The sequence below is a fragment of the Solanum pennellii genome, chromosome 9 (genome assembly GCF_001406875.1).
Source record: "Solanum pennellii chromosome 9, SPENNV200".
Taxonomy (NCBI): Eukaryota; Viridiplantae; Streptophyta; class Magnoliopsida; order Solanales; family Solanaceae; genus Solanum; species Solanum pennellii.
In genome coordinates this window covers 83,357,950-83,380,034 of record NC_028645.1, presented here as the reverse complement: position 1 = coordinate 83,380,034, position 22,085 = coordinate 83,357,950, and the positions used below count along the sequence as shown (strand labels likewise).

Here is a 22,085-nt window from a genome sequence, read left to right as displayed (position 1 = left end):
TAAGGGGGAAAGATGGTGGTCTCGTATCAATGGTGTGACGGGCATTGGTACGAGTACCGGTGTTATAAAAAGGAAAAGTACTATTATAGAATGTGGACTGAAATTTGAGAATGCCAAAGCATATGGGCATTAGCTGATATATTATTGACTTGAATTCCTTGTGTGATTGTGTTTTATTTATTTCACCCGTATAGTTGAGATAATTGAGGTGGTTATGTATTATATTCATATTGATTGATTGAGATGCATCATCATTCCCTCTATTGAAACAATATTGTGCACATGCATAGAGATGAGACTGAGTATAAGTTGGGCACGTGGAGATCGTCCGTGCTGGGGATGGTGAGATGTTAAGATTGTAATTTGGGCACGTGGAGACCGTCCGTGCGAAAATTGTTTGATATTATGATAGTGCGTTGAGATCGTCCGCACAGACACGTGGAGATCGTCCGTGTCGGTATATGGACCTCGCGAGTCCCCCATGGGTCATGAACTCTCGATGTATTTCCGAGGAGTATCATGTATATACGGTTGAGTGAGTACTGGGTATTCTGAGACATATCATTACATGGCATCATATTGCATTGCATTTCATCCCATCATTCATTCTTGATGACTATATGTTTCGTTTGGTGTTTAGAAAATATTAAATGTTGATTTCCTTTATTGATGAAACTTGAATAGTAAGTGTATATATATATATATATATACTTGTACAATCTAAGAATTTATTTTCTTATATAACTCCCGTCACTACTTCTTCGTGGTCGGTCAATGAGACATACTGAGTACACGTGGTTTCGTACTCATACTACACTTGTTGCACTCTTTGTGGTGCAGATTCGATTCCAAGTAGGAGCACATCTCGAGGAGCAGTTTGAGTCCGAGTTTGGAGTGTCTTGGAGTTGTGGTGAGCTGCTTGGCTGTTCCGTGGCCCACACCTCCCTCTATATTTTTTATTTATTCTGTTATTCAGTATTCAGACAGGATATCCCTTATGTTAGATTTGCCTTTTTAGTTTCAGACTTGCATCGTATTTTAGAAGCTCTTGTACTCATGACACCATTTCTTGGGTAGTATTTTTTTTTCAGTTTTCCGCATTCGTACTTATAAGAACTCAGTGTTGGAGATTTGGAAATTTGTTGTCTTTTCACTTCTTGTTAGTTAAGTTTGTTAAAATATGCTGGTTGGCTTACCTATTGGTTGGGAATATAGGTGCCATCACGACTCGTGATTTTGGGTCGTGACACAATGGTATCTTATGAACATTTGAACCTTGTTTTAAAGTAATGCAATAAAATATTTTTCTATAATAAAAAAATTCATGAATAGTGTAAAATATACCGAGTAGTGGATGACTAAAGGGTTATAATGTGAAGAATATCAAAATAGAAGGAGGGTCTGTGATTTATTCAAGATTTAAAATTGATACAATTTATTATCACGTCTTAGATTTCACATCTAAGAAAAATCTAAAAATAACTTCTAGCGATAAGACAAAGCTCATTTTTCTTATACGGGGTAATTCCACGCCTAACATTTGTGTCAATGTCCTCTTTTTTCATCCCATGAGGTGATTCCCAATCAAATGCATAAAGAAGATTTGATAATGCAAGTTCCATGGATGCAACCCCAAGTGTCTTTCCGGGGCAACCTCTTCGACCTGCTCCAAACGGAATCAACTCATAGTTTTGTCCCTTGTAATCAATGTCGCTATTCAGGAATCTCTCGGGTATAAATTCTTCTGGACTTTCCCATATTTCAGGGTCCCTTGCAATTGCCCATGAATTAACATGAACTATAGTTCCGGCCTGAATTTCATACCCTTCTAGTGTGGATTTTTTTATTGATTCTCTTGGCACTAGAAGTGGAATTGGCGGATATAATCTTAATGTCTCTTTTATCACTGCTTTGAAATAAGGCATATTTTGTATGTCATCTTCATTCACAATGCCTTTGTTCCCAATTGACTTTCTGATTTCTTGTTGAACTTTCTTCATGGCTTTTGGATTCTTCATCAAGGCTGTCATTGTCCATACTATCCCAGCCGCGCTAGTATCTGATCCAGCAACTAACACATTCTATATACAAGTAAAATTTTTTGATAAAAATAGCTATCGAATCATCTTAAAAAAAGCAATATATTGAGTTAAGACATGTAAAATTACCATGAGAAGTCCTTTTATGTCCTCCAAAGTGAGATCAATTGGTATTGATTTCTCTTTTTTAAATTGAAGCAAAAGATCAATAATATCTCCTTCCATGGATTTTGGCCTATTGGGATTTTGATGTTGCTCAATGAGTTCTTCATAAAACTCATCCAATTCCTTAAAAAGTTTTTCGAGTCTATCTGTCAATCCAGTAAGTTTATCAATCCAATATAAAAAAGGAAAAATATCAGACACGAAAATGCTAGTCATCATAGCTTGAGTCTCAACTAAGAGATGATCAAATCTCTTCCTTTCATGTGCTTCATCGTCAAACCTAACACCAAAAGCAAGTCTACATATAATTGTAGTTGTCAGTGAAATCATTAAATTGCTCAAATTTGTAATTTGAGAAGAAGCAGCTTGTTGGGATATTTTCTTTATCATTCTTGATACTTCATCTTCACGAATTGGTTTATAGAATTGTACTTTCTTTAGACTGAATAGATGAAGCACACTAATTTTTTTCATTTCTCTCCAATAGTCATTGTAACGCACAAATACTATGTCACGACCATTGTAAGTCAATTTTTGTTGGCCATGAAAAGAAGGTCTACTACAATATACTAAATCTTGTGTCTTCAACACTTCTTTTGCTAATTTTGCTGAAGAAACAACGATCATTGGAGTAGAACCAAGTTTCAATGAGAATATTTTTCCATATTTCTTGGAAAGTTTCCAAAAATAAATATGAGTGGTTAAACTATCAAATTGATGCAAATTTCCAATGAATGGGAGGCCAATAGGACCTGGTGGCACTTTGTTTTTGCCACTCTTGTTGGCTTTAGGAAGAAGAAAAATAAGAAAGATTGGAAAGGTTACAAAGAGTAGAAAGATTATCATTTTTTATTTAACTACCTTGGTAATCACTTGTTGTGTCTTTATATAAATCTATCTTGTGTTAAAAGACTAAATAAAGTCATCAAAAATTTTCTCTTGAAGAGTATAATTTCCACACCCAACAATGTAAAATTTTCAGGTCATGACCTAAACATATAGGATAATATTAAGGGGAAGTTACATATTTTGATTCTCGATGAAAACTACTCACAATCGTTAATTAATATACATATATATATTATACATGAGACTATTTTTTTTTCGAAGGATAGGTTCTAATTTTTTCAAAGCTATCCCTTAGATATCATTTTGTAAGAATAGTTTCTTTTTTTTTTTTTTTTTGGGGGGGGGGGGGGGGTTATGACTTTGAACTTGTCTTACTAATTTTGCTTGTTTATAGCTTGATATTTCATGGAGCTAGTTAGGTACTAGATGCTTTTTCACCACAATTCAAGAATTCTAACTTTTTACGCAATTGTACTTACTCATGTTTTGTTTCTATGTAAGATCATTTCACAACCATATAATATATAGTTACAAAATGGAAAATATGATATGTCAAGTCATGATTCATGAAAGTAACACGACAAAATCAAAAGAAATCAATCATAGTTGTTGTCAATAACTTAAATTAAAATTAGTGAATTAATTTAAATATTCATCTACCTAATAATTTAAATTGAAAATATCTATGGATATTATAGCATGTGTATAACGAGGGATAATCTACGTCTAGAAGAATCAATAAATTCATCTGATTATTTATGTAAAGATCCTTAAAAAATTAAGGCTTAAAAAATTACCTTTCTCCTTTAGCAATCATGTTTTCCAAATATTTATCTGCCGCATAACTTAGTACTACACATAAGATTACTAATCATAACTATATTCTTTTTCTGAAAGTAAGAAGACAAATATGAATCTTTTCTATGAAATTTTTTTTTCAAATATATCATAAGAAGTATGATTTACACCCTAATTAACCATTTATTATATCACATCAATATCTCTTTCACTAAAGAATATTGTTAGCACAAGTTTGGTGCGTGTAAAAATTGTCTATTAAGTAATTAATTTGTGCAGAGATATCACACGTAATACTTTGTGCTCATTATTTGACTAATAATTTGTGACCCCAAAAAAAATTAAAGAAGGGAGCGATGGATAAATCTTTCTTATAAAAGGTAGTGCATGCATGTTTGTACCATATGGTATACTTGTTGTATCTTAATAAACAGGTAGGGGGCATTCAATTTTGGGAGTGACATATGGACGATTTGTTTAAATCTGAACGAATTAAAATAGATTATATTAATAAATATTACGTTGATCAAATCTGAAGTTTCACTTTAAATTAAAATAGACTGAACAAAAATAGGCTAAACAATAAGTACGGATCATACACCAATCAAGCCATTTTGACCTTATTTTTGCAATATTTATTTGTAGTAGCAAATAAGAAACAAAGTTTAGTTATGCTAATTCATATGTAAATAATTAAATAATATTATTCTTATACATCTCATTTAATACGTCCTCCTAATAGGATTGTCAATATGGACTAGGCCCGTTGGTCTGGCCTGGCCTAAACTGGAATTTAATAGGGCTGACTAAGATTCTTGTAGTCTATTTAAGAAAATAGTTTTTTTAGCCGGCCTGAATAAGTCTGCTGATTTGTGAGGCTTGAGAAGTATCGATAGGGTCGGCCGATGAGCCAATATAAATTAATTAAAATTTAAAAATTAAAAGAGTCCAAACTTAAAACAATCAGGTTAATATTTCTGTTTAGATATTTATATTTTAATTTGAAAAAACTTAATAAATATTATAAAGATAATTTTCATTTGTGGATTTCGATTAACAAGTAGTAATAGTAACATCATGTACTATTGTTTTGTTGATATTTACAATAATATTTTTAAATTATAATTTATAATTTAATTTAATAATTATAAAAAATATATTTTTTTAAAAAAAATTGGGCTGGCCCAGCAAGCCTGTAGCCTACGTGCATGTGGATTGGGCCGACCGTTTTATGTCTCACACCAAAAATAGATTAATCCGACCTGACACGTAAAATGTCAAAGCTTGTATGGATTAGCCCGAATGAGGTGGATTCGCCCATATTGACAGCTTTACCTCCCAAGTGTTGATTTGTGTTTGGGGTAACTTAATTTTATGGAAAAATAACTTAAATACACAACTATAATTTTTATATTCTCTAATTTTCCCTACATTTTTTAAATATTACATAATTCCCTTATTTTTTATTTTAGTGTAATTTTTTAGATACATTACACTCTCTCTCCTATAATACACATTTACCAATTTTAATGCCTATTTTTTCTCCATTAAAACACTCAACCTCTTAAATTAGTTTTTGAATTTTTAATTTTATCCATTTAAACACTCAATTTTTTAATCAGCTTTTTGATTTTGAATTATTAAATTTAATTAATTTTAAATAAAAGACCAAATTTTGAAATTTTGAATTTCAAAATTCAAAAAATCAGGAAGCAGGATAACTTCCATATCTTTCTACCGTTTTGTTCTTACTTCCATATTTTTTGCTTGCTTACACACCAAAAACATAAGAACCAGTGCCTCTTGCCTTAGAAGAAGTTAAGGTGATAAAAACAAGTAGACAATCTTCATCTCATCCCAATACATTCGCCCAGTTACCACTTCCCCTTCCTCTTCCTCTAGCATCAACTTTGCATAAGGCCAAACAGGACTCAAAGAGTAAGTTTGTTAGGCCTACATTGTCTGGGGTTAGTATTTTGGTACTTAAAACTGTTTGCTGAAATTAGTAAAAATTTTAAGGAATCTAGTGTGCTTGCCGATACATTTGAATAAGTGTGTATAGTATTTTAGATGGTGAATTGATACATGAATTTGTTGTGTATCATAATATTTTATATGTATCATGAAATTTTGAAAATTGTTATAATGTATCATTCAATAAGTTTAGTAAATGCGTCATCAACTGTGCTTGATGATACATATAGAATCAGTGTGTACAGTGTTTAGTCAATTCACTGATACATGTAGTAGATATGTATCACATGTTTTGCATATAATATGAATTTCTGAAAACTGATATCATGTATCAGTAAGGTATTAGTTGTTTAGTTGATGTACTGATACATGTTTTGAAAATTGTTATAATGTATCATTCACTAAGTTTAATAAATGTGTCATCAACTGTACTTGATGATACATATAGAATCAGTGTGTATATTGTTTAGTCGACGTTTCTGATACATGTATTAGATACGAAATTGAATCTCCAACAACGATTCCGTCGATTTTGTAACTTTCATTCTGCAATTTGTTCACCCAAATTCCGGAATGTCTCATCAAAATCGAAGTATTCATCTTGAAAAATCCACTGTAACAACAATAAAATTACTGTAGTTCGAAATTTAACAGATTGTTCAAAAAAATTGTTTTCAAAATAGATGATATAATCTTTGTTTTTCAAAATTTGAAATTAATATCCAATTAAGTGCTGATTTTATGTTGATTAATGATATGTTACCGTAAATTTAGCTGTTTTATTAACAACATTAACTATACCGTTTTTTCCCCTTTTTTTTCTCAACAGTTTAAAATTACCATGTATCATTTACCATGTATCACTAGAGTCTAAAGTATCACGGCTCAACAAATTTAAGGGATTTTTTGTAAATACTAAATTTGTCGGGACAGAATGAAATTATTGAATTACACTATGGGATTCCTTAAATTTTTACTAATTTTATTCCAAACTCCAAAATAGCCCATCAAAATAATCTTTCAAGCCCAACCCATTAAAAGGTGGGCAATAGGTTGAAACAATTTTGGCACTACTAGACTAACGTTAAATGTTTACGGGATATTATATTTGAACATCACTAATTAATTTATATGGAATTTTTAAAAATATTTATGTATATATATTTATTTTGGAACAAGTTATCTATGTAACATATATTGAACCAACAATACATGCACGATTAGATGAAAACACACAACTCTTTATAAGCAAATAGCAATAAAATTATTACTAGAAATAATTTTTAGGGACAAGGCAAAATAATCAAATTGAGATGAAAATGAAAAATATTGTCATTAAATAGTTGTGTATACTAGACTTGTATAGTTGATTACTTACCATGAGAATAGCCTTTATGTTGTCCAAAGTGAGATCAATTGGAGTTGATTCTTCTTTCTTCATTGTAGCAAAAGATCAATAACATCTCCTTCCATGGATTTTGGCTCATTGGGATTAACATGTTGGTCAATAAGTTTTTCATAAAACTCATATAAATCATTATAATTCTTTTCAAGTCTACTAATATTTCCAAATAATAAGGAATATAATCACTAGAAAAGAATCGAGCCATTATTTCTTGTGCCACAGCCAAAAGTCACTATAACAAAAATAACTTTTAGCGGCATTAAATATTAACACTAATAAAGAGTGCAAAAATTTTTATCTGCATTAGTTAAGTGTCATTCGAACTAATGTCTAAAGGCTTTAGAGACATATACAAAGAGTGACAATTGCCACTAAAAATACATATTTAGCGGCAATTAAGAATTAAATGCCGCTAATGGTCATTTTTGTTGTGTAGTCCATTAAATATCCTCTTGTCACGTGCTTCTTCATCATACCTAACACTACTTTACAAATATTATAGTTGTTAGTGAAATCGCTAAATTACTCAAATTTGTAATTTGGGAAACAGTTACTGGTTGAGATATTTTCATGATCATTCTTGATACTTCATCTTTACGATTCAGACTAAAAGCTTGAACTTTCTTTAGACTGAACAAATGAACAACACAAACTTTTTGCATTTCTTTCCAATAATCAATGTAAGGCGCAAATGCAATATCATTTTTCCTACCTGTTTTTGGCTAAAAAATTGAGTACAACTGGAAGAGTTACAAGGACTATAAGGATTATCGTAATCATTTTTTTTCTAGTTATATGATATTATATAGTATCTCAAATATATTTCTATTTATAGACCTTGTATTAAACTGTTTAACCTTCTCATTTTTAACACAACTTAAATGATTTAAAATGGCACTTGTAGAGAATTTTTCAAAATGATTTTTTTTTTGGTAACCACTTGTATATGATATGAAGTCGGAATATTAATATGGAATTGGAAATGTGTTTCAAAGGTTGTGTTAATATATTTATGAGTTTGCTTAGTAGGTGATATATATCTTGATATTTTCCTTAGCCTACGAGTATGGGACTTAATAAAGATCATAAAAGGATGGGGGTATGCTTATGATTGTACATCTGGAGAGTGTACAATATATATTTAAAAAAAAAGGGAGGTTCAACAACGAAAACAATAAATTGAAATAATATTACTCTGATACAGTGATAAAGAAATAAATATCAAACCTAACTCAACCTCAAAAACTTGCTCAGAAGGGAAAGATTACTCAAAATCATATAAGGGGATCAAGGACGACCTCTAGCACCCCCGATGTGAGACTCCAACAAAGTCTATATACACATTCAGTTATATATTCCGTAACTTTTGTTCAAACAATATATTATTATCACGACCATTATAAGACAATTTTTGCTAACCAAGAAGAGAATGTCTACTATCAAACAATATATGTGCAATATGCTATTCGATTGGGACTTAATGAACGATAACGTCCACATACGACTCGATGAGAACTACAACTCATGAATGTACAATCCTTTACATTACTCATGGCCAAAACATCTCAAAAATATAGCACTCCAAAATTTGCTGATAGAATAACAAGTCATAAACGGAAAAGGGTTTAAAATATCCTTGAAGTATTAGAAATGGTACAAAACTATCTTCCATCGACCTATTGGCTCCAACATGCCCTTTCCACCCATCTATTGGCTCCAAAATACCCTTGACATCCACCTTTGGGTTCAAAATTGACCATTTATTTTACGGTTTTAATTTTAAACTATTTAAATATTTTTTTTAATAGTTGATGCTCAACCATTGAATATAATTTAATTTATTAATATCATTTATAAACCAACCCACTACCCACCCATTACTAATTAAATCCCACCTAATTAATAAACGAACTCTAGTGTTATAATAGCCCTAAACACTACTAAAAGACGACGAAATGACGGCTATAGATAGTTGTGCTCATTTACTTCATGCCTTTGGCACCCCTATTTAATTTGTGGGGAAGGCCATAGCTACTGAAGCACCAGCAATTCGGGAAGTTGTGGAAAGACCACCACAAAAGGGTTGGTCAAAGGTCCACATACTGTCAGATGCAAAGAATGTCATACAAATGTTGCAAAAGAATTTTATAACATCTTGGGAAATAGAGACCATTTGCAAGGATGGCTGGCGATTGATGAAATTTTTTGAGGAAATCAAGATCATATATATTCCTCGAACATAGAATGTATTAGCCCATAATCTATCAAAAAGTTCTATTTCATGTATAAATAGGATTTCTTGGGATTCTGCCTTCCCAAGTTGTGTTGTAACAGATGCAATGATGTCTTATGGACATCTGAAACTTGTTTTAAAGTAATGTAATAAAGTATTTTCCTGGAATAAAAAAATTCATGAATAGTGTAAAATAAATTGAATAGTGGATGACTAAAAGGTTTATAAGGTGAAGAATATCAAAATAGAAGGAGGGTCTGTGATTTATTCAAGATTTAAAATCGTTACAATTTATTATCATGACTTAGATTCACATCTAAGTAAAATCTAAAAATAACTTCTAGGGATAAGACAAAGCTCATTTTTCTTATGCGTGGCAATTCCAGGACTGACATTTGTGTCAATGTCCTCTTTTCTCATCCCATGAGGTAACTCCCAATCAAATGCATAAAGAAGATTTGATAATCCGAGTTCCATTGATGCAACCCCAAGTGTCATTCCGGGGCAACCTCTTCGACCTGCTCCAAATGGAATCAGCTCATAGTTTTGTCCCTTGTAATCAATGTCGCTATTCAAAAATCTCTCGGGTATAAATTCTTCTGGATTTTCCCATATTTCAGGGTCCCTTGCAATTGCCCATGAATTAACATGAACTATAGTTCCAGCCTGAATTTCATAACCTTCTAGTGTGGATTTTTTCATTGATTCTCTTGGCACTAGAAGTGGAATTGGCGGATATAATCTAAATGTCTCTTTTATCACTGCTTTGAAATAAGGCATATTTTGTATATCATCTTCATTCACAATGCCTTTGTTCCCAATTGACTCTCTGATTTCTTGTTGAACTTTCTTCATGGCTTTTGGATTCTTCATCAAGGCTGTCATTGCCCATACTATCCCAGCCGCGCTAGTATCTGATCCAGCGACTAACACATCCTATATACAAGAAAATAATTTAATTAAAATAGCTTTCGAATTATCTTTAAAATAGCAATGTATTGACTTAAAGACATGTGAAATTACCATGAGAATTCCTTTTATGTCCTCCAAAGTGAGGTCAATTGGTATTGATTTCTCTTTCTTCAATTGAAGCAAAAGATCAACCATATCACCTTCCATGGATTTTGGCCTATTGGGATTTTGATGTTGCTCAATGAGTTCTTCATAAAACTCATCCAATTCCTTGAAATTCGTCTCGAGTCTATCTGTCAATCCAGTAAGTTTATCAATCCAATATAAAGAAGGAAAAATATCAGACACGCAAAAGCTAGCCATCATAGCTTGAGCCTCAGCTAAAAGATAATCAAATCTCTTCCTTTCATGTGCTTCATCGTCAAACCTAACACCAAAAGCAAGTCTACATATAATTGTACTTGTCAGTGAAATCATTAAATTGCTCAAATTTGTAATTTGAGAAGAAGCAGCATGTTGAGATACTTTCTTTATCATTCTTGATACTTCATCTTCACGAATTGGTTTATAGAATTGTACTTTCTTTAGACTGAATAGATGAAGCACACTAATTTTTCTCATTTCTCTCCAATAGTCATCGTAACGCGCAAACACTATGTCACGACCATTATAAGACATTTTTTGTTGGCCAAGAATAGAAGGTCTACTACAAAATACTAAATCTTGTGTCTTCAACACTTCTTTTGCTATTTTTGCTGAAGAAACAACGATCATTGGAGTAGAACCAAGTTTCAATGAAAATATTTTTCCATATTTCTTGGAAAGTTTCCAAAAATAAATATGAGGGGTTAAACCATCAAATTGATGCAAATTTCCCATGAATGGGAGGCCAATAGGACCTGGTGGCACATTGTTTTTGCCACTCTTTTTGACTTTGAGAAGAAGAAAGATAAGAACGATAGGAAAGGCTACAAAGAGTAGAAAGAGCATCATTTTTTTTTGTCTAATTACCTTGGTAGTCACTTGTTGTGTCTTTATATAAACTAGTTTCTGAGCACGTGTGTCATACGTGTGTTTCATGTGAATTTTCATAGATACATTAGAATGATTAAAATTTTGTGGATATATATATATAAATTATAATGAATAATAAAATGTAACAACTACAAAATAAGAATAAAGACTTACAACAACAAAACGTTCAGAAAAAACTAAATAAAAAAGTCTAATAGAGAAAAAAAAAGACAAAAACAAATAGATTTAGGAAAAAATACAATGTAGACATTTTTTTTATAAGACTGATGTATATATAGATGGAAAAAATAAGTACAAAATTAGTACATAACTCTCTGAGTTCTTATCGACTCCTTCCATATCCTATCAAAATTCAAGAGTCTTCTTCATCTACTTTAACTATAGAATAAAAATAATAGCTTAATAATCTTGGTAGGGATTTCATGAGATAAAGAAGTTGAATTTATATTAGATAGATAGAAGGAATATCAAAAAATATCTTAAAGTTTTAGTTTAAATATTTGGAGGTTATGAATATGAAAAGATGAGAGTTATGAAATTAAGAGTATAAAAGTTGAATAAGTAATTAGAAAATAATAATAAATAAATGAAGAATATGAAAAAATAAAAATAAGTTAGCAAATCATGTAGAAAGAACAACTAAAGTTCTTATCATGTAATTAAGTATCAATGAATTTAAATTTGTGAAATTAGAGTCATTCTTTAACAATAATCAAGAGGACATTATCAATGTGTGTCTCCATTTTGTAGATTTGTATCCTTTAAATTATTAAATTCCATTATTTATCATAAAGGATATTTCTTTATTCACATAAATTATATTATGCATGATAGGGGTTAAGAAAAAGTTATAAGAAGAGGAAAAGTATAGCAATTTAGATAAAGACGTTTTTTTATTAAAAAAATATTATAGTTATTATATACATATAGACTATAGATGATAAATATTAATAAATTAGATTTTTAATTAGGAATTAATCTGTCACGACCCAAAAAAATGGGTGTGATGGCACTCGTCTTATCCCACCAAGACAAGTCAGCCTAAAACCAAATATCTAACAAAGTGCGGAAGTAATGACAATTCAACAACAATTTCTATTATGAAACCAAGTCATATTAATTCAATTCCCAAAACCAGGTTGTCACGTGCACAAGCCTCTAATGTAAATGTTAGAATTGAAATAAAATAGGAGTCTAAAATGAAGTTGTCTTTCAAGTAAAAACAAAATCATAAACTGGAGTAGGAAAGTTCGCTGAGATGACAAGCAGCTACCTCACAATCCTCCACAAGATGCCTCGGAAACGAAAAGAATGACAGGTATCACGAAGATCCAGGCTCGTATCCTACAAAAATTTGTAGAAGCAAGGGGTGAGTACCAAACCACGCGGTACCCAACAAGCAAACCTCTAAACACAAGTTAAGTGAACAAAATACGGGCACTTCTTACACCATATCTAAACCTCCACGCTACAGTCTAATAGTTTACAGTTTACCAAACACACAACTCAATAACCACACTCTATCAGTTTACACATTCTCAATAACAACTCAATATTCAACAGTCACAAGCTTCACAGAGAAACACTCACAAGATCAACAAAACACATGTTCAAGTTCATCAATAATAAAATGTGTAATGCCATGAGATGCAATGTCAAGTATAGTGATGCATGTCTTCCCTAACGATACACACCCGCTGTCTCTCAGTCCGGGACCCATGGGGGACATATCTGTCCATGCATCTGTCGCGGCGCACGACACGACCCTCGATAATAGTAACCTTCGCGGCGCGCGATACGTCCCTCGAAATATGATATCCATCGCGGCGCGCGATACGACCCTCGAAATGGTACATCCTCTTACCACAACCATGTCTCAAGTACAATGCAAATTACATGCTCAAATGAAAAATGAGGAGATAACCATTTTGATACCAAAGCTCAATTTACAACAAGGAATACAACACCAACAATTAAGCAACAAGTCTCCAAATCATTCTCAACATCACACAAGAAAATGCACGAATTTCATACGCTTAACAAGGGTTTAGAAATCCACTTGCCTCAAATAGTAGAACAATCACTTTGGAACTTGAGTCTTCCCTTTTTGTTGAACTTCCAACTCAAAACAATCTATTCAAATAAGTGTCCATAATAAGATTTCAAGATGAAAAATATCCACATTACTTTGTGTCTAGTCTAGACTCTAAACTCACTCTGAAACTTACTCGAGTATACAATCAAGTTCCTAATGTTAAGGTCAATTGATATTTCAATTATCGAAATTTCAAGTTTCAAGCCTAGGGTCAAGTTTTAATTATTATTATTATTTTTATTTTTAATAAGCCAAGTTGAAACAAATATGTCTTTTGACTTCTAAATGATGAAAAGCAATTCGGGCAACAGTCGCAGGTCAAAAATAACCACATAAAGATCATGCTTGAACAAGTAAAACCTCATCATGGTTACTAGACACCTTCATATCAGATTTAAGCTTCAGATAAAATCTTGAACCATACAAATGTTCCGTCACAATACCATACTGTATCCTATTCATAATATCTAAACTCTTATTTCCTAAGGATTAATTCTAAACTAAAGGCAATGGCTGCCAAATCATCACTACATTAAAGGCAAAAAAAAACAAAATTGGTACAACGTTAAGTGTAAAGAGTAATGGGTATATGACACCTATTTAGCCTACAATCTTATGGACAAATCATTCCCCTCCCATTTTAATATAATATTAGTTTCAGGCATGCATATATATGTATAAATTATTGAAGAACATGTAGACTTGATGCAATTACCTGAAGCAGTTCGCAAGATGCCGAAACCCTTCGTCCGTTCCGTCTTTCTCCTTCCTTCTTTTCCTTTTATGAATTTATTAAGTACTAATTGTGATAGGTTTTACCCACATATTTTATTAAATAAAGGCTAAATAGTATAGGGTCTTAAATAAATTATCACTTTAGCCCATAAACTATCGATTAATTAACTCAAGTTAAGCAAATATTCAAAATTTCCAAAAATAACCTCCCGGGTCATTACATTATCCACCACTAAAAATCATGTTCGTCCTCGAACATAAAGTAAAAGAAAGTACCTGAAGCTTCAAAAAGTTGAGGATATCTGGCACGCATGTCAGACTCTGTCTCCCAAGTTGCCTCTCCCACTGATCGGTGCTTCCATTGCACCTTCACTGAAGCAATCTCTTTGGTCCTAAGCTTTCGAATTTGCCTATCCAAAATAGCTATAGGCTCCTCCTCAAATGTCAAGTCTGGACCCAGCTCCACAGAATCGAGTGAAATCACATGAGATTCATCCGGAATATACTTCCGAAGCATAGAGACATGGAAAACAGGATGAACTGCCGACAAACTAGGTGGCAAGGCCAACTTATAGGCCACCTCTCCCACTCGGCTCAAAATCTCAAAAGGTCCAATGAACCTAGGGCTAAGCTTGCCCTTCTTTCCAAACCTCATCACACCCTTCATGGGTGATACTCGAAGCCAAACATGATCACCCTCCATAAACACCAAAGCTCTAACTCTCCGGTCTGCATAACTCTTCTGTCGACTTTGGGCTGTCAACAGTCTATACTGAATCATACGGACTTGCTCCATAGCATCTCTAAGCAAGTCTGTATCCAAAGAGTCCATCTCCGCCGAATCAAACCAACCTATCGGAGACCTACACCGTCTTCCATACAATGCCTCAAATGGGGCCATTTGGATACTAGAGTGATAACTGTTATTATAGGCAAACTCCGCTAAGGGTAAATGTTGATCCCATCTAGCACCAAAATCGATCACACACGCTCGAAGCATATCTTCCAATACCTGAATGGTCCGCTCAGATTGACCATCTGTCTGAGGGTGAAATGCCGTACTCATATCTAACTGAGTACCCAGACCATGTTGTAATGCCTTCCAGAAGTGAGAAGTAAATAGTGAACCCCGATCTGATATGATAGAAATCGGAACTCCATGTAGTCGCACAATCTGACTAATATATAGCTCGGCTAACTTTTCTGCCGTATACTTCACCCGAACCGGAATGAAGTGGGCAGACTTGGTCAGCCTATCAACAATAACCCAAATAGAGTCATAACCACTCGCTGTGGTAGGCAAACCCACAACAAAGTCCATAGTAATCCGCTCCCACTTCCAAGTAGGAATAGGCATCCTCTGAGATACACCCCCGGGCCGCTGGTGCTCACACTTGACCTGCTGGCAAGTCAAACACCTAGAAACAAAGTCTGTAATATCTCTCTTCATCCCACACCACCAGTAATGCAGACTCAGATCATGATACATCTTCGCCGCTCCCGGATGGATGGAATACCGAGAACAATGGGCCTCCTCAAGAATCAATCTAATCAAATCGCCTGTCCTGGGCACACAAATTCTGCCTCCGATCCGCAAGACACCATCAGAATCAAGGACAGCCTCCTTAGCTTCCCCTCTCAATACTTTGTCTCGAATGAGACATAATTTTCCATCATCAAACTGGTGTGCACGGATTTGCTCGACTAAAGAAGACCGAGCCTCAATAAAAGCAATCATCCCATCACTCTCTTCTGAAATCTGCAAGCGGACAAGACTGTTAGCTAATATCTGCACATCTCTAGCCAATGGTCTCTCCTCAATACTAAGCGCTGCAAGACTCCCCATGCTAGGAGTCTTCCTACTCAGAGCATCGGCCACAACATTGGCCTTTCCTGGATGATACAGAATGGTCACATCATAGTCCTTCAGCAACTCAAGCTATCTCGTTGCCTCAAGTTCAAATCCCTCTGGCTAAAGATATACTGAAGACTCCGATGATCAGTGAAGATCTCACAATGCACTCCATACAAATAATGACGCCATAACTTAAGTACAAATACCACAGCCGCCAACTCCAGATCATGAGTAGGGTAGTTCTTCTCATGGGACTTCAATTGCCTAGAAGCATAAGCAATCACTTTCCCCTTCTGCATCAACACACCACCCAAACCAACTCCTGAAGCATCACAATACACAGTAAAGTCTACACCTTCCTCAGGTAGAGTCAACACAGGAGCAGAAGTCAACAAAGTCTTGAGCTTTTGAAAGCTCTCCTCACACTCATCAGACCACTGAAAACCCACATCCTGTCGAGTCAATCTAGTCAATGGAGCTGCAATAGTAGAGAAACTCTGAACAAATCGTCGATAATAGCCTGCCAATCCCACAAAACTCCTAATCTCAGTAGGTGAAGTAGGTCGCGTCCAGCCTCTAACTGCCTCAATCTTGGCCGGATCTACTCTAATACCCTCCTTGGACACCACGTGTCCCAAGAATGTCACAGAAGTAAGCCAGAACTCACACTTTGAGAACTTGGCATACAACTTCTCTTCTCTCAACCTCTGAAGTACAATCCTCAGGTGTCGGACATGGTCCTCCTCAGTCTTAGAGTAAACCAAGATGTCATCGATGAAAACAATCACAAAAGAATCAAGGTATGGTCGAAACACCCCATTCATCAACTCCATGAATGCTGCAGGGGCATTAGTCAATCCGAAGGACATCACTAGAAACTCATAATGCCCATACCGGGTCCGAAAAGCTGTCTTAGGGATATCTGATGCCCTAATCTTCAACTGATGATACCCAGACCTCAAATCAATCTTAGAGAACAATGATGCTCCCTGTAACTGATCAAATAAGTCATCAATACGCGGAAGAGGATACTTATTCTTCACTGTTACCTTGTTCAACTGTCTGTAATCAATACACATTCTCATAGTCCCATCCTTCTTCTTCACAAACAATACAGGGGCACCCCAAGGTGATACACTAGGGCGAATAAAACCCTTACTCAATAAATCCTGCAACTGATCCTTCAATTCTTTCAACTCTGCTGGAGCCATACGGTATGGAGGGATAGAAATAGGCTTAGTGCCCGGCTCCAAATCAATAGCAAAATCGATATCCCTATCGGGAGGAACACCTGGAAGATCAGAAGGAAATACATCGAGAAACTCCTGAACCACGGGAACAGATTCCATGGGAGGTGGTTCAACACTAGTATCCCGAATAAAAGCTAAGTAAGACAAACACCCCCTCTCCACCAACCTCTGAGCACGGATAAAAGAGATGACCTTTCTAGGATAAGAACCACTAACACTCTTCCACTCAACCCTCGGAACACCAGGCATTGCTAAAGTCACAGTCTTAGCATTACAATCAAGGACAGCATGATAAGGAGAAAGCCAATCCATACCCAAGATAACATCAAAGTCCACCATCCCCAGAATGATTAAGTCTACCCAAGTGTCATACCCAGCCAAAGAAACAAGACAGGATCGATACACTCGATCCACCACTAAGGGCTTACCCACGGGTGTAGAAACACGAATAGGTACAGTCATGCTATCACATATCATATCAAATTTAGCAGCAAAATACGTAGACACATAAGAGAATGTAGAACCTGGATCAAACAACACAGACGCAGGTCGATGGAATACTGGGATGATACCTGTAATAACAGCATCAGAGGTCTCCGCCTCAGGTCTCCCGGGGAAAGCATAGCAGTGGCCTCCTCGTCCACCTCCATCCTGGGTGGTACCTCTACCCCCACTCTGCTGAGCTGCAACACCACTACTAGAAACTCTATCACCTCTACCTGACTGAACTCTGCCACGACCTCTACCCTGTGGTGCTGGTGGTCTAGTCTGGAATGAAGAATTAGGTCGAGGCCCACCACGACCCCTTTGTGAAGTACACTGCCGCATTAGATGATCGGGATCTCCACAAGTAAAACAAAATCTCTGACCTGGGAACTGTTGTGTGGACCCTGAAAACCCACTATAATTGCCTCGCCCTGTAGGTCGCTGCTGTGAACCGTACGAGCCCTGACCTGGGCCATAAGAACCCCTAGATGTCTGGCCACCCTCAAATGTCGGCATAGATGCATGAATAGGTCCCCGCTGCTGAAAAGAACCACTCACTCTCTGTGATCCCCTACCTCCAGATGAGGCACCATGAAACTGGCCTGATATACGGGCCCTTTTAGGGTCCCCAAACTCCTCTCTCTCCATCAATTCCGCCTCTTTGGCGGCGCTCACAATGGACTGGAAAGAAGTCCCCACCCTAGATGTCCGAAACACAGCTGACCTGATAGAGAAAGTCAATCCCCTCACGAATCTGCGGATCCTCTCTGTCTCATTTGGAATAATGGCCAACGCATGCCTAGACAACTGGCAAAAACGCGCCTCATACTCTGTAACCGATAAACCATCCTGTCTCAGACTCTCAAACCTCAAGCGACTCTCCTCTCTCACGCTCCATGGGATAAAACGATCTTGGAATGCGCTAGCAAACTGCTCCCAAGTCACTGGAGGAGATCCAACTGGCAAACATCCCGAATAAGTCCTCCACCAGTCTCTCGCTGGTCCACGAAGCTGGAGTGTAGCATATCTAACCCCATGTGACTCAGCTAATCCAACCACCTCTAGTAACTCTCGGCAGGTAGTTAGAAACTCATGAGCGTCCTCGCTCTTCCCACCCTGAAACTGAGGTGGGTCCATCTTTCGAAATCTCTCATACCTACGCTGCTCATCCTCTGTCAGAACAACCATCGATGCAACTTGACCCCCAACTGCTGGTGCAATATCATTCTGAACCGCGGGATCTACTGGTAGTTGCCCCACCGCATCCTGAACAACTGGAGCTTGTTGCTGCTCTTGGGTCTGAGCCCCCTCTCTAGTACGAGAGTCATGTGGTGTGGTAGTTGCACCACCACCCTGAGAAAAGCCCTCTAACACACTTAACACCCTCAATAGCGTATCCTGAAGCAAAGGTGTGACTACGGGATCTGGAGGAACCTGGTCCTCTCTGTCATCAATCTGAGGTTCGGTAGAGACCTCTCTAGCACGACCTCTCACTGGTGCTGCTCCACGTCCACGACCTCTGGTTACTGTCGCACTACTAGCACGACCTCTAGCTCGAGATCTACCCCTACCTCTAGCTGGGGCCTCAACAACTGCCTCGGGAAGTGCCTCCCCTCTACCACCAGTAACATTAGTTCTAGTCCTCGTCATCTGTCAAAAGAGTATACAACAACTCAGTACTAACGAAGGTAACTACGCACGATGAGAAAGAATGAACAAAAGGAAGTTTCCTAGTAATCTTTATAGCCTCTCAGAGATGAGTACAGACGTCTCCGTACTGATCCTTGAGACTCTACGTAGACTCGGCTTGTATACACGTGAGACCTATGAACCTGGGGCTCTGATACCACTTTGTCACGACCCAAAAATGGGTGTGATGGCACTCGTCTTATCCCACCAAGACAAGTCAGCCTAAAACCAAATATCTAACAAAGTGCGGAAGTAAATGACAATCCAACAACAATTCCTATTATGAAACCAAGTCATATTAATCCAATCCCCAAAATCAGGTTGTCACGTGCACAAGCCTCTAATGTAAATATTAGAATTGAAATAAAATAGAAGTCTAAATGAAGTTGTCTTTCAAGTAAAAACAAAGTCATAAACTGGAGTAGGAAAGTTCGCTGAGATGACAAGCAGCTACCTCACAATCCTCCACAAGATGCCTCGGAAACGAAAAGAATGACAGGTATCACGAAGATCCAGGCTCGTATCCTACAAAAATTTGTAGAAGCAAGGGGTGAGTACCAAACCACGCGGTACCCAACAAGCAAACCTCTAAACACAAGTTAAGTGAACAAAATACGGGCACTTCTTACACCATATCTAAACCTCCACGCTACAGTCTAATAGTTTACAGTTTACCAAACACACAACTCAATAACCACACTCTATCAGTTTACACATTCTCAATAACAACTCAATATTCAACAGTCACAAGCTTCACAGAGAAACACTCACAAGATCAACAAAACACATGTTCAAGTTCATCAATAATAAAATGTGTAATGCCATGAGATGCAATGTCAAGTATAGTGATGCATGTCTTCCCTAACGATACACACCCGCTGTCTCTCAGTCCGGGACCCATGGGGGACATATCTGTCCATGCATCTGTCGCGGCGCACGACACGACCCTCGATAATAGTAACCGTCGCGGCGCGCGATACGTCCCTCGAAATATAATACCATCGCGGCGCGCGATACGACCCTCGAAATAGTACATCCTCTTATCACTTAACTCTTATCACAATCATGTATCAGATACAATGCAATTGACATGCTCAAATGAGAAATGAGGAGGTAACCATTTTGATAAACAAAGCACGATTTACAGCAAGGAATACAACACTAACAAATAAGCAACAAGTCTCCAAATCATTTTCAACACCACACAAGGAAATACACGAATTTCATACGCTTAACAAGAGTTTAGAAATCCACTTGCCTTTGTCAATCGAATAATCACTCTAGGACTTGAGTCTTCCCTTTCTGTTGAGCTTCCGAATCAATGGGATCTATTCATATATATATATATATTCACAATAAGGTTTCAGAATTAACAACACACCAAATTTTTATAGGTTTAACTTTGAACTAAAATTTCACCCACATTTATAATCAAGTTTGTAACTCTTGATGTAAATTAACATTTCAACCGTCATAATTTTCCAAGTTTCAATGTCAAAATTGATATCATTTATGCTTATATATCTGTATAGTTGTAATGGTTAAAAGAGGCGCTGACACAGAGCTTCTTTAGAAGTGATTTAGCGTCCATTCGCTTAAAATATTTTGGGAAATGTACTTTGTGAACATAGAGTGCTGCAATGTTAAATGTTCTTTGTGTTACTAATGAACTAGTGGACCACATGGATAGTAAGCAAATTGAAGCTTTATTCTTATTAATATTATACTCGAATGATTCATATGTCACTGGACATACTTATCCTAATTCTTAATCACTATATAACAATTCCTACACCAATTTATTAATAACATGTAGTCTTAATAATTTTCCAGGGACCCACGAGCACTATTCACTATAACTTAAATGTTTTTAACCCCATTACACAAGTATTGCCTTTTCTTATTGTTTTTTTTTCTTTCTTCAAATTTCCAGCAATACACAAAGTTTACTAAAAGACATCAATACATTTGGTTTCTGCCCAATTAACAATTACAAAATAATACTTACCGACCTAGTTATAGGATATTAATGTTTTAGTTATTAATTATGGAAATAATATTTCTCCCATGGTTATCATTAATTGTTGGTAAGGAATTATTATAAAATATATATATATATATATATAAAGGGCACTCATCTGGTCAACAAAATGAAAGGCAACCATTATTTTTTTTTTCCAAGTACAACGAAAAAGGTACTACAGATATGCCAATTTGCATATTTATATGCAATTAGAATTCACTCCTTTCAATTTCAAAACATTACAATTCTAATAAACTAATATATATATATATTGTTAGCATGCTTTGCAGTTTGCTCCTACCTGGACGAGAATGAAGCTACACCAGCCGCCACTCACAGGTAGATTCTGTTTCCCTTTCTATCTTCTTTTCTTCTAAATTACTTATGTTATTAAAAGTAACACTCCTTATTAACCTATATTAATATTTCAGACTTGACCCATTATTATTAAAAATAACTAAATTACCCCCAAATTAATTAATATAGTTAAATGACTATTCAAAATTATCAAAAAAATAACTTTCGGGTCCGAGTCATTACAT

General features: G+C 35.7%; 3 protein-coding genes across 3 annotated transcripts; all 3 read right to left on the bottom strand.

The window, feature by feature from the left end:
* Positions 1–1,383: 1,383 nt before the first annotated feature.
* LOC107029854 (cytochrome P450 83B1-like) lies at positions 1,384–3,207 on the bottom strand. Its single transcript, XM_015231301.2, has 2 exons — positions 2,169–3,207; positions 1,384–2,081 (listed from the first exon to the last, which is right to left on the bottom strand). Exons 1-2 carry the CDS (start codon positions 3,048–3,050, stop codon positions 1,473–1,475), a joined length of 1,491 nt encoding a protein of 496 aa, XP_015086787.1. The 5' UTR covers positions 3,051–3,207; the 3' UTR covers positions 1,384–1,472.
* A 6,493-nt stretch (positions 3,208–9,700) lies between these two features.
* Positions 9,701–11,376, bottom strand: LOC107030637 (cytochrome P450 83B1-like). The gene is made up of 2 exons (XM_015231901.2): positions 10,487–11,376; positions 9,701–10,399 (listed from the first exon to the last, which is right to left on the bottom strand). The coding sequence occupies exons 1-2, from the start codon at positions 11,366–11,368 to the stop codon at positions 9,791–9,793; spliced, it is 1,491 nt and encodes a 496-aa protein (XP_015087387.1). The 5' UTR covers positions 11,369–11,376; the 3' UTR covers positions 9,701–9,790.
* A 3,096-nt stretch (positions 11,377–14,472) lies between these two features.
* Positions 14,473–18,479, bottom strand: LOC107030677. The gene is made up of 3 exons (XM_015231947.2): positions 17,918–18,479; positions 17,512–17,513; positions 14,473–14,700 (listed from the first exon to the last, which is right to left on the bottom strand). The coding sequence occupies exons 1-3, from the start codon at positions 18,477–18,479 to the stop codon at positions 14,473–14,475; spliced, it is 792 nt and encodes a 263-aa protein (XP_015087433.1).
* Between the last annotated feature and the right edge of the window lie 3,606 nt (positions 18,480–22,085).

What these genes read in the sequence shown, in the direction of transcription:
- LOC107029854 (XM_015231301.2), bottom strand. Translation starts at nt 3,050, where the DNA reads ATGATAATCTTTCTACTCTTTGTAACCTTTCCAATCTTTCTTATTTTT. An exon ending in ACATAAAAGGACTTCTCATG is followed by an intron (nt 2,082 to 2,168) that starts GTAATTTTACAT and finishes ACTTGTATATAG; the next exon opens with AATGTGTTAGTTGCTGGATC.
- LOC107030637 (XM_015231901.2), bottom strand. Translation starts at nt 11,368, where the DNA reads ATGATGCTCTTTCTACTCTTTGTAGCCTTTCCTATCGTTCTTATCTTT. An exon ending in ACATAAAAGGAATTCTCATG is followed by an intron (nt 10,400 to 10,486) that starts GTAATTTCACAT and finishes TCTTGTATATAG; the next exon opens with GATGTGTTAGTCGCTGGATC.
- LOC107030677 (XM_015231947.2), bottom strand. Translation starts at nt 18,479, where the DNA reads ATGGAGAGAGAGGAGTTTGGGGACCCTAAAAGGGCCCGTATATCAGGC.